This window comes from Podarcis muralis, chromosome 16 (genome assembly GCF_964188315.1).
Source record: "Podarcis muralis chromosome 16, rPodMur119.hap1.1, whole genome shotgun sequence".
Classification (NCBI taxonomy): domain Eukaryota; kingdom Metazoa; phylum Chordata; class Lepidosauria; order Squamata; family Lacertidae; genus Podarcis; species Podarcis muralis.
Genome location: NC_135670.1, coordinates 36,192,813 through 36,206,094, shown reverse-complemented (window position 1 = coordinate 36,206,094; position 13,282 = coordinate 36,192,813). Strand labels below are relative to the sequence as shown.

Sequence of the window (13,282 nt, the reverse complement as noted above, 5' to 3'; positions counted from 1 at the left end):
CAAAGGCTTTCAAGCTTAATATAACTCAGCATAGCCCACTGTGAATAAATATCAGAATAAATATCTTCTCTTGTATAAATGAATTTATACTTCCCAGGTTTTGACCATTCTTGTTTTTAAATTATAGTCTTAAAAAAAAATATCCAATCTCTATGTAAGGATATTGTATGTGATTCAACTGCAAATTGAAATTTTGAATCAACAGAGAAAATGTGGAACAAGGGCTGTTCTCTCTCTCTCTCTCTCTCTCTCTCTCTCTCTCTCTCTCTCTCTCTCCCCCCCCCACCACACACTTTCTTTTTAGTTTCTACTTTGGTTTGCATTAGAGAGTGAAAGTGTTTTCCCTAGACTCCAACCCACTTGGGTGCTGCGAGCGCAGGAGAAGCACCTGGCTTAACGCCTGACTGAGCATGTGTTCTGGCTAAATGTGCATGCTCAGTAAAGCAAGGAGCACAGAGGGACACAGAAGCAAATGCGAAGGGGGCAAAGGATGGGTGTTCAGGCAGTGAAGCATAGAGCAAAGCGGCGGGGGGAGGATGAGGAGAGAGGAAAGAGCGCACTAATCATAACGGGGGGGGGGGGGGGAATGAGGATGAGTGTTTTTTTTAAAAAAACCCAAAACCAAAATGCAGGTAGTGTTGAGATGAAGGTACTCGTTGAAATTTCTGAATATTTTCAGCTTTGCCTCCTTTTTCAGTAGGGTTTTTAAAACAGTTTTCTGCTTATTCAAGTAGCATTGTCTTTACTCTGAATTGACGTCAGTTGTTGTCAGTGATATTAGCACATTGCCAAATCTAATTAACTTAATAATAATAATAATAATAATAATAATAGTTTAATTTATACCCCGCCCTCCCCAGCCAAGACCAGGCTCAGGGTGGCTAACACCAGGTATAAAAACAATTGATTGTAATACAATTTAAAAACAAGATTAAAATGCAACATTAAAATGCAGCCTCATTTCAGTAGAAACTCAAATCAAAAACCCTTTTGGGGGATGAAAACGTCAAGTCTCCACTAAGGCTAACTATCCAGACTGGTCCTACATGGGCCAGAAAAAAGCCAGGGAAGTCCCCAAATAGGAGTTCCATCACAGAAGGAGAAAGGATAACTATGACGTTATTCTGTTCACTCATTGGCTCATATTACTACTTCAGGAAATTTTAATTTTACTCCAGATTGGCTTAGTTGCCCCCTGTGATACTGTGACTCAATCATAGCTCATTCTCAGGGTAGCATTTGTGGCATCAGCCTATTTGCTTTGTGATTCTCTGCTGGCTAAGATCACTCCTCTGACTTTTCTAGGAAGCACCAGCAGCAATAATTAGGAGGACATATTTTACTGAATCAGCAATTAACAGTACTGAAACCAGGAAATATATTTACTGATGTAGTCAACCATTTCAGAATGCAAGTACGGGGTTCACATAATTAAATGCTTCTTCACAACAACAACAACAACAACAACAACAAAATCCCTGCGCATGCTGGGAAGAAAGCTAAACTAAAACAAATTCTCCTGATTTCTAGTCTGCAAGGATTGCTGTTTTAAAAGAACACACAACCCCCTACTAGTATTCCAAAGAGAAGCACCACTTGGGAATTCTCTGGTGAACAGGTTCACACCACAAAGCTACATAGTCATAGTCACTCAGATTTGATTAGTCAATGGCATAGCTGAAGGGAAAAGGTAAAGGACCCCTGACAGTTAAGTCCAGTTGTGAACAACTCTGGGGTTGCAGTGCTCATCTCGCTTTACTGGCCGAGGGAGCCGACGTTTGTCCTCAGACAGTTTTTCCAGGACATGTGGCCAGCATGACTAAGCAGCTTCTGGCGAAACCAGAGCAGCACACAGATACACCATTTACCTTCCCGCCGGAGCAGAACCTATTTATCTACTTGCACTTTGACGTGCTTTCAAACTGCTAGGTTGGCAGGAGCTGGGACCGAGCAATGGGAGCGCACAGGGATTTGAACCGCCGCCCTAGGCTCAGTGGTTTACACCACAGCGCCACCCGTGTCCCTGGTCAATGGCATAGCTGAAGGTAAACTAAGCCAATTGAGAGTGAGAGCGGTGTTTCCTGAATGAGTCACATGGGTGATCCCATCTAACTGGGGATCACATAGTAAATGGGATGACATTTTTCACAAGACTATATAACCAATCAGATTTGGCTATGTATAGCTGTTACTGAGGTCAAAGGATGTCAGTGCAGAGCGAGGTCAATGCTTCTTGAATTGGCTTGAGTGATAACAGGGATAACTGCAATCCAAACAAAAGGAGTGTGGGTTGTGGGGCAGGGAATTGAAAGCAACCCCTGGTGTCTTCAAAAGGCACAATTTAAGACTTTTCAGCTTCATTGTAGAAAGTGTTCTATACCAAAGTGCCCACTCTTTTGAATCCCTTGCAAGTTTACTTTAGCATTGGTACTCTTGACAGTGGCCATGCTTTGCTCGATGCTTAGCTAAATTCTGGATTCTGTTAATGCAACAGCTGCCTCCCTTTGGGAGCTCTCTGTGGTCCTGAAGAGTCTGATGCTACTTCATGTGACTGGATTTGTAGACAGGATCTGCCCTCTGGAGACTGTTACTTGCTGCTGGGTGAATCCAGCTAAAACCACAGGACCCAGAAGTTAGACTGCCCCTGTCCAGATAGGGGTGCAGCTGGGCCACCAGCCAAAGTGGATGGAAGGCACTCTACACCATCAAGGCCACCTGAGTCTCAGCGACAGCAGAGGATCCAGGAGTACCCTCCAAGCTACATACCTGCTCCTTCAGAGGGAGTGTAACCCCATCAAGAACAGGCCACCTCCCAGCCATCTGGTCTGGGGAACCACCCATGAACAGTGCCCCAGTCTTACCTGGATTGAGCTTCAGTTTGTTGACTCTCATACTGAGGCAAGACATCATCGGTCCAGCACATCCACTACCTCACCTGCAGATGTAAAAAGTAGAGTTGTGCCTCAGAGGTTAGGACCCAAGCCAATCATTACAAGAAAGGAGATTCTGACTAAGCATTAGGAATAAATATCTGGTGGTAAAGAGCTGCTTGACAATGGAATGGGATCTGGTTAGCTCTCCTTCATTGGAGGTTTTTAAAGAGAGTTTGGATGATTCCTGCATTGCAGGTAGTTTGAATAGATGAGCCTTGTGATCCCTTCCAACTCTACAGTTCTGTGATTATCCTGTTTGGTGTCATCAGTGCCCTTGCCTATTGAATTAGGCATGTGAGTGATCTCAACCAGTCGGGATCATTCAGTAAATGGGTTACTGTTACAGTGCTCCATAGCCAATCGGACGTGGCTGCATGAGTGAAGGTAGGTGAGAGCCAGAAAGCACACTTTTCTGTGAATTTTCTTTTTCTTTCTTTTTTTTAAGGAGGGGTGAAAAAGTGCTGGGGAATGGGAAGCCAATTTTCAGCACTGCAGAAAATTGTGCACAACACAGTTGTGTGCTATTATGTCCCAACCCCTTTGAAATTCATTTTTCATTCTCAGATTCAGGACGTCAATTTCTATACTGCAGCTGGGGCTGGATCTTAGAACAGCAGTGCTATATAGCAAGCGTTATTGGGAAATGGGGGGGGGGGGGGATACAAATAATCTGAGACGCTGATAGAGATCAGCCAAAAGAGGGCACTGTTTATTAAGTTGAAGTCCAAAACTGTTTAGAATTTTTTTTCTGGGGTGGTCTTACGACACAACAGAACACTCTTCTATAGCGTTTCTCCTCCCTATCTTGGTGTCTGTCATATTATAGCCCACCTTATCCCCTAGGCTCTGGGTGTCTTAAAGTAATTCAAAGTCATATCACTGATCCCCTGCCAAGGGCTCATTAACTAAGTAACAGGCATGACTGCCTTGAGCAGTCAAAGGAGAGTAAAGGAAAGGCAATTGTAACAGTAGCTGCCATTGTTACATATCAATTACAGCTATCAATACTATATCATTACCAATATTATATTATGAATAGGATTACTATTGTATGATTTCTGCTCTTAATACAGCATGACAAAGAGGACGCGGGTGCCGCTGTGGTTTAAACCACTGAGCCTCTTGGGCTTGCCGATCGGAAGGTCGGTGGTTCGAATCCATGTGAAGGGGTGAGCTCCCTTTGCTCTGTCCCAGCTTCTGCCAACCTAGCAGTTTGAAAGCACACCAGTGCAAGTAGATAAATAGGCACTGCTCCGGTGGGAAGGTAAACAGAATTTCCGTGTGCTCTGGTTTCCATCACGGTGTCCCGTTGTGCCAGAAGTGGTTTAGTCATGCTGGCCACATGACCCGGAAAGCTGTCTGTGGACAAACGCTGGCTCCCTTGGCCTGAAAGCAAGACGAGCGCCACAACCCCATGGTCGCCTTTGAGTGGACTTAACCGTCCAGGGGTCCTTTAACTTTACCTTTTACCTATAGCACGACTAGCAAAACTTTAAGTGTATTTCTAAACTATATACTTTTTTACAACACTAAAATTGGTTTCAGTGATACCATCGAAGCAGGACTTTGGGGGTAGAAATCTGCTACTCCAGCAGCTAGGACTCAAGCAAGCGGATTCAAATTACAAGAAAGGAGATTCTGACTAAACATTAGGAAGAGCATTTTGATAGTAAGACCTGTTTGACCATGGAATAGACTCCCTTGGTAGGTGGTGAATACTCTTTCATAGGCAGTTTTAAAAAAGAAGAAATTGGGTGGATCAGTCAGGGAGACTTTAACTGCATTACCTGCATCGCAAAGCATTGGTCTTGGGAGTCCCATCCTACTCTAAACATCTATTATTCTATTACCAATTCATCTTACTGGGCAAGGAGATCCCCATATGCAGGCAAGCTGCCTTTTCACATTTTTATATATATATATATATATATATATATATATATATATATATATAATTATTTAGCAAAATTTATATGCCACTTAATAATAGTAATAATAAACTTCCAAGTGGTTTACATAAAACATTCATAAGAAAATCCATTTGCCTACCTTACAAGGCTGTTGTGAGAATAAAACGGCAGTGTGAGGCACTAGGCTCACCACTCTGAGCCCCTTAATGCAGGAGCGAGGAGCCTGTGGCCCTTTCAGCTATTGTTGGACAGACTCCAACTCCCATCAGCCCCAGCCAGCGTGACCAGAGGCAAGAGGAGATGGAAGTTGTAGTCCAGCCACCTCTGGAGGACCGCGGGTTAACAGCCTGTGCCATAAAGGAAAAGCTAGCATAAAACATGTAAGAAATGAAATGTTTCTAGCTCCTTGGCTCACTAGCAGTTATCTCATGACCATTTGGGAATAACAAATGGGATGGGTCGTAGCTCAAGGACAAAGCGTCCGCTATGTGTGTATAACAACAACAACAACAACAACAACAACAACAACAACAACAACAACAATAATAATAATAATAATAATAATAATAATAATAATATATTTATTATTTATACCCTGCCCATCTGGCTGGGCTTCCCCAGCCACTCTGGGAGGCTTCCAACAAAATATTAAAATACCGTAATGTATCATACATTAAAAGCTTCCTTAAACAGGGCTGTCTTCAGATGTCTGCTAAAAGTCTGGTAGTTGTTCTTCTCTTTGAGATCTGGTGGGAGGGCGTTCCACAGGGCGGGTGCCACTACCGAGAAGGCCCTCTGCCTGGTTCCCTGTAACTTGGCTTCTTTCAGCGAGGGAACCGCCAGAAGGCCCTCGGCGCTGGATCTCAGTGTCTGGGCTGAACGATGGGGTGGAGACGCTCCTTCAGATATACTGGACCGAGGCCGTTTAGGGCTTTAAAGGTCAGCACCAACACTTTAAATTGTGCTTGGAAATGTACTCAGAAGATCCTCAGTTCCCCAGCTTCTCCAAGCAGGGCTGATCCCCAGCTTCTCCAAGCAGGGCTGCAAATGTAAGCTGTCTAGAGAGTATAGACAAACACTCACCTAGATGGACCAATGACTTGACTGAGAATAAGGCAGCTTCCCGTGTTCTTGTGGTTAGCCAAAGAGGATGCCTTTGTAATACAACTGCTGCTGCTGAGTTGGCTTAAGAAAATAAGCACAGAAACCCAGACATCTTTCACTTCCTGGCCTAATTCCACCTCATCTGTTGACATTGTTATATAAAACTGCGAGAGGGGAAGAGAGATACTGCGGAGGGAGGAGTGAGTGCTGCAGATTATAATTCCACATATTTATTTAGAAGCTTGAGTCTTTGGGGCATTCCAGCCGCCCATTCCAGCACTAAGTGCCATCACTGCATTGATTTTCCCTTACTCTGGATAACCTACTTTACTCCTGGACTCTTCCTGCCTCCAGAAGGCCATTATGTAATGTCTCTCTCTGTGTGTGCATGTAAAGGCAGGTTGCTTTCCCCAAAATGTTCGATACGGTGGGTTAATTAACAGAATGGCTCTGTCACCAGAGTTGTTTATTCCTCTTGCTGTTCTTGTATCCACCCCCCCCCCTTTTAAATTTTTGTCCTCCAGTCCTGGATTGTGCTACTAACCTTGTCCAGCGAAAACGTCCTCCCTAATCAACCGCAAAGCCAGCTCGTACCTCTGCCGGGCTTCACGGTGGAAAGAGCAATCTCCAACTCCTGGGGAAATTGTAGCCTCTCCCCCCCCCCCCCATACAAACTCCAATTGCAAGTGACAACGGATCTCTCTGAGGCAGCACAGGGCAGCCAATGTGTGAGATGTCTAGATGGAAGAAAAGGGTTGGTGGGGAGGGTCTATGTCAGTAGTCATTTCAGCAGTTTCCTCTCGTGTATCTGCTGCTACTCAACATCTTGGAACGTGAAGAAGAGCCCTGATGGATCAGAATAAAGACCTTTCTGGCCCAGAGATAGCCAGTGTCCAGATGGGAGAAGGGCTCAGTGTTAGTGGTAGAGCGTGTGCCTTGCAAGCAGAAGGTCCCAGGTTCAAATCCCAAGTAAGGTTGGGATTGACACCTGCCTGAAATACTGGAGAGCCAATCGGTGTAGGTAATACTGAGCTAGATGGACTCAGTATAAGATGTGGACTACAACTCCCATCAGCCCTCAGCCAACCAGCCATTAGGGTCAATGGTTAGGAAGAGTTGGAGTCCTGGAGGACCCCCATGCAGGCTACCCAAACAAGTCTATCCAACAGCCTGCTGTTTCTGGAGGGCGCCATGTTCACTACCGCAGGCTAGGCTGCATTCACACTACAGTTTATTCCATTTGCCTGACGTTTCCCTAACTGTTAGTTTATGCATTAATTTGAGATTTTATACAATGTAAGAGCCACTTCAGGAAAACTGATGGAACTTAGTGCATGTTTAGTGCTCGTTTCTGTGCTGCTTAATTCCGGGGGGTGGGATCCATTTGCAGCCCCCTTAGAATGGAAAATCACAGGAGCGAAGTGACAAAAACTGGAGGTTGTATAAGGGCATGCAGTTATTTCTGGCTGCTTTCATGAGGGAGCAGAAGCAAGTAGCAATGTCATCCAATGATGTTCATTGTTTTGTCACACCACACCCACTGAGGTAAATGAAATATAGTGTGGCATGTTGGTATATCATAGAATCATAGAACTGTAGAATTGAAAAGGGACCCCAAACGTCATCTAGTCCAACCTCCTGCAAAGCAGGAATCTCAACTAATGCATCCTTGTCAGGTGGGCATCCAGCCTTTGCTTAAAAATCCCCCAGTGAAGGGGAATCCACCACCTTCCAATGGAGTCTGTTCTACTGCCAAACACCTCTTATTGTCAGAAAGTTCTTCCTGGTGTTTAGTTGGAATTTCGTTTCTTGTAACTTGAAGTCATTGGTTTGGGTCCAACACTCTGGAGCAGGGGAAAACAAGCCTGCTCCCTCTTCCATATGATAGCCCTTGAGATATTTGAAGATGGCTATCTTATCTCCTCTCAGTCTCCTCTTTTCCAGGCTAAACATACCCAACTCCCTCTACCGTTCCTCGTAAGGCCTGGTTTCCAGACCCTGGATCATCTTGGTCATCTTCCCTTTATTGCGACACTATGCTTCTGTTGATATCGCCCTCCTCTGTATATGTTCCAGCTTGTCAATATCCTTAAATTGTGGCACCCAGAACTGGACACAGGACTCCAGGTGTGGTCTGACCAAGGCAGAATAGAGTGGTACCTTCGTTGGGATGCTATACTTCTGTTGATAATGGCCGGAAAGCCACAGTTCCATAATGCAGCCAGTATTGCAGTGTTAAATGAATGCCAGAAAACATGAAAGAACCGCTGGCGTTGCAATCAGAAAAGCCAACACAGTATTCCCCATATCCGAATGCAACCCTGGTCTATCTTGTCTCCCACACTAGCCATCACACTAGCCAACCAGGGCAAGAAGAGAATATCCCCTGCCATGCTTTTATTTTAATCACAGCACCTGGAGTTCAGTGAGATCTTGCTTCTTCACAAACAGGTTCCATATAGCTAATGAGCATTGCACAGCCCATGCTCTATAAATTTGTCTAACTTCCTTTTGGCACAGGGGTGGCTAGCCTGGGCCTCCCTTCAGATGCTGTTGAGCCCAAAGTCTCTTCAGTCCCAGCCAGCATGTCCAATGGATAGGGATGATGAGAGCTACGCTCCTGCCACAGCTGGAGGGAGGCAGGATAGCTACCTCCTGTTCCAATGCCATCATACATGAATTGGCTCAGACGTGGGACCGTACATTTCCTCCTTGTTTGGAAATTGCTTGGCTTCTTTTCAGGCTAACTCAATGAAGGTCACAGGGCATTTGTCCTCCATTTTTTATTGTTTGGGAACTGGTGAAAGGACTGCCTCCTGTGGATCCCTGTAGCGTTTACAAGCAGGCATAATAATGCAGTGAGGAGTAAGCAAAGAGAGGTTTCCTTAGCAAGAAAAGAAAGGGAAAAGGTGCTCAGTTTGTTCTATTGATGAGCTTCTCTGTGTAACGACTGCCAGGAAGTCAAAAAACAAAGTATAAAAGGCCATTAACAGCTAGCGGCCTGCCCAGGATGCTTCTCGCAGAACTTGCCCAGAGTCAAAACAAAAAAAATTCCTTCCAGTAGCACCTTAAAGACCAACTAAGTTAGTTCTTGGTATGAGCTTTCGTGTGCATGCACACTTCTTCAGATACACACAGGTATGTGTATGGAAGGAATTTTTTTTTGTTTTGACTATGGCAGACCAACACGGCTACCCATCTGTAACTTGCCCAGAGTGTTTCTTATAACATAGATAAGAAAGTGCTGATAAGTTCTCAGTGAATTGGTAAGTTTAAAGTGGAGAAAGGAAAAATTACTTCCCTGAGCAGCAATTAAAGTCCATTAAAGTCCTGGGGAGCTCCGAAGCCTGCTTTCTGAACCAATGCCATCTTGCATTTGTCTCTATCTTGTCCTGTGCCATTGCGCTTCAAATTGCTCATTGCTTGATGGTCTGACTGGCTTCTCAAAAGCCTCTGGTTGGCCTCTCTAAGAAACAGGATGCTGGGAAAAGCCAAGGCTGGGCAAGATGATGCTCTCTGGATGTTGTTAGACTCCAGCCAGCAACATCTGGAGGACACCATGTTGGCTAACCTTGAGCTAGACAGACTTCTGGCAATATCTTCCAGGCCAGGACTCTTTGTCAGGGTGGAGTGTAATGCCGTTCAAAATGGTGGCTTCCTTATTTGTTTTCCCTGAATTCCTCTTTCCCTGTCACACAACAGGAAAGACTTCTGAACTCATTAGAAGTCACTTCCAGTTTGCTTTCATATAGCAGGGATTGCCTCTTCTGATCGTTTTAGTAAAGGTACCCGTATTTCTGTTTTGTATCTCACAGAAGGAAATGCCTCATTTGACCATTTTAGAAGTATTTCCCAACCCTGACCTTCAGGCTTATTCTTAGGTTCCTATACAGGTGTGTGTTTGTGTGTGCAGGGGTGTGTGTATACCTTGACAGATTGCAATATTATTGTGACTCCCCTGCTCAGCGCCTGAGGGCCCCAGTCCTGCCACTCAACACCTGGCCTAGGGTGGGGCCTGATGGGCTCTATAAAGGACTGCTGCCACTGCTGCTGCTGGGCAGAGAGGTCTCCGTTTTGTTTTGTTTTTGTTTTTTGTTTAAATTGCTGTTGTTTTTTACCTATGTCATTTTAAACTGTAATATTAATGGTGCATTCTTAGCTTTAGATTTTGATTTATGTGAAAATTGTTTCCCATTTGGTTGTGTATTTTTTTAATGTGGTTTATTTATTGTTTGAGGGACAAGGGTGGCGCTGTAGGTTGCTGATCAGAAGGTCGGCGGTTGAAATCCCCGCGAGGGGGTGAGCTCCCATTGCTTGGTCCCTGCTCCTGCCAACCTAGCAGTTCGAAAGCAAGTCAAAGTGCAAGTAGATAAATAGGTACCTCTCCAGTGGGAAGGTAAATGGCGTTTCTGTGTGCTGCTCCCTCAGCCAATAAAGCGAGATGAGCGCCGCAACCCCGAGTCAGTCACGACTGGACCTAATGGTCAAGGGTCCCTTTACCTTTACCTTTATTTATTGTTTACAATTTTTGTAATTATGTAAATGTTGTTATGCTGTAAGCCGCCTTGAGCATTGTTTTTTAACTGTGGAAAGACGGCATACAAATAAAAGATGATGATGGTGATGATGGTGAAGATGGTGAAGATGACAACTGCAATTCTTTTTTCCCAATAGGGCAAAAGTAAAGAAAGGAGTAAATATCCTGAGTGCAAAGGCAAGTGACCCAAGGCAGTGGGACGTGACGCAGAACGTAGGGAACGGTGGGAAACACTCGACCACAACAGTGATGTGTCAGAGAATAATGCAGAGTCCAAGGAGCAGGTGAGTTGGTGCCATTGCCTTGGGACATGAGGCTCCCATCGTATCGGTTTGATAACCACATAACATGTGAAAAGGCTTTGGTTCTGATCAAGCTATTATTCCGCATAGTCAATAGGATGCTCGCCAGCTGGGCCTTTTGTCTGATCCAGCAGGGACCTTCTTATATTTTTCACGGAACTTCATTGCATAGAGGCAGCGTCTCTCTGAAGTGGGAAATGGCCGGAGACCAGCATCTAGAGAGGGCTGTGGCCTTCACAGCTTGCTTTGGAGCTTCCTGAAGGCATCTGTTGAACAACCATGAGATACCTGTTTCTCCCTCTCTTGTAATGCTAGAATTTGGGGACATCCAATGAAGGTGAATGTTGGAAGATGCAGGACAGGCAAACAAAGCACTGCTTTATACAGTGCATAGTTAAACTATGGAGTTCATTCCCACAAGATGTAGCAACAGCCACCAACTTGGATGGTTTTAAAAGAAGAGTAGACAAGCTCAAGGAAAGGTAACATTCCCAGTGGCTCCCTTGCACTCAGGTTCTGTTTGCGTGGCAATTCCCGCCCCCCACCAGTTGGAATAAATAAAAAGACAGGACACCAAGATTTTAGGTTAATGGGCGAAAAATGGCCACAACTTTATTGGTTACAGGTAATTGGCTTTAGGCATTGGTCCTATCAGACTATCCGGTATGAGAACCGGAAGGGTTAACTCCAGCAGGGGGAGCCCCTGAGATGCACATCCCTAGGCACTCCCCGAGGGGTCACCGCTCGGGGGGGCGCTTTAGACCCTTGCCTCCATAGGTTTCGGATGAGGCAACGCCCCCCAGAATCCTTTATCGGACTACCCTTAAATATTTGGGGGATGTGATGGCGCTCCTCCCCCCTGACTCATCTGCATAACAATGCCCCTACCAATGCCTAACCGCCAAGCCAAAGGCGTTGTGACGATTTGCTACGAGGTAGGTGAAAAAACCAAATGGCTTTTAAATCGATGCCAATTAGCCAAGTGGAAAAATTCCTACCAGGCCCCTTGCGGCGACCAACCGAGGTCCATAGCAAAATCCGAAGGGAAACCTAAAGGGAGGGTGGGTGGGAAACCGCAGCTGGGGCGAGGAAGGAAAGGGGCGATCCCAGGCTGTGCTAACCTTAAGTGGCCCAAGCCCTGCCCCTGCAGTCAGCCGATTGGCTGGCCCTGGGGCTGACGTGGCCCGAGGATTCCCCAAGTCGCGTGGGGCCGCAGCCAGCCCCACGCAGATGTTGGTGGGCGTGAGCCCGCAACCCCCCCCCCTTATGTCGGGAGTGGCTTTGTGAGCTTCCCTTTGGCATCTGGTTGGCTGCTCTGAGAACAAGATACTGGACCCTTGGCTACTCTTATGTGAGAAACAGGATCTTTGATCTAACCCAGCATAACATCTTTACTCTCTGTAAAGGAGAACCTGCCTATCATAAATGACAATTTTGCTAAACAGAAAAAATGCATGGTTTTAGAATTTGAACTTAGTGTAAATTTGAACTTTAGGATTTGAACTTTAGTTCAGTGGTAGAGCAGCTGCCTTACATGCAGAAGGTCACAGATTCAATCTCTGGCACCTCCAGGTAGGGCCTGTAGGTCTGTAATCTTGGAGAGCTACTGCCAGAATAGATAGCATCAATGGTATAAGGCAACTTACAATGGTTAGTGGTGGGTGAGTGTGTTAGCAAAGAGCCCTCTTGTTCTTCAAATGGCTTTGCAGAACATTGGTTCATTTGGCTCCATTGCTTGCATCTTATGTTTCTTGAGAGAGATGTCCTCATTGCTGGTTGGTCTATCACTTTTCCAATAAGCTCTTCCTGTATTACAAGTTAGCAAGGGGCCATCGTGCAAAATAAAGCTCTTTGGGGGGCACAGGAAGAGGAGGGTAATATCAATCTATCACTCTCCCCCCACAATTTGCAAATGAGAAGAAAGTGGATTTGATTGTGCATTAGGAAAGCATGTACAGGGGGGGGGGGGGAATGCCTTGAAGCCTCTTTTCTCTCTCTCTCTCTCTTTAAAGCAGGCAAGTAGCACCATGTAATATACGCTGAAACCCTGATCAGTTTATTTATAGTGCAGTTCCGTGGGGCGTGGGCAAAGGTCTCAAACCGTTTTCTTTCTTTCTTTTTGGCTACAGATGGTACCTAATTCTATCCCAGGCGGGAGGCGGGGACCCTGTTGCAAAGCCTTCATTAACTGCACTACTCATCCAGATGCATGTTCCTTGTTCAGCTTCTCTTCCTTTCTGCCAGGTGGCCTTATGATTCTTCCCCCGCTGTGTTGCGCACTGATGGGTGCAGGCCTAGTGCCAGTGTTGGGCACCCTTGGGCAGTGGCGTAGCGTGGGGGGTGCAGGGGGGGCCGGCCGCACCGGGCGCAACATCTGGGGTTAGGGCAAATCCACGGGTTAGGGGGCGCAAATCCACATGCCTTGCCCCGGGTGCTGACAACCCACGCTACGCCACTGCCCTTGGGTAGTTGCTGCAGCCCCCAACCTGGCTGAAC

The 13,282-nt window shown here is 45.8% G+C and overlaps 1 protein-coding gene across 2 annotated transcripts in view; it reads left to right on the top strand.

The window, feature by feature from the left end:
• Window positions 1-13,282, top strand: part of LOC114586989 (transmembrane protein 132C) — a 262,927-nt gene that overhangs the window by 146,164 nt on the left and 103,481 nt on the right. For both annotated transcript variants that reach the window (XM_028710869.2, XM_028710870.2), the window contains exon 3: window positions 10,622-10,768. In XM_028710869.2, the coding sequence (XP_028566702.2) occupies window positions 10,622-10,768 (147 nt within the window). The remainder of the gene's footprint in view (window positions 1-10,621; window positions 10,769-13,282) is intronic.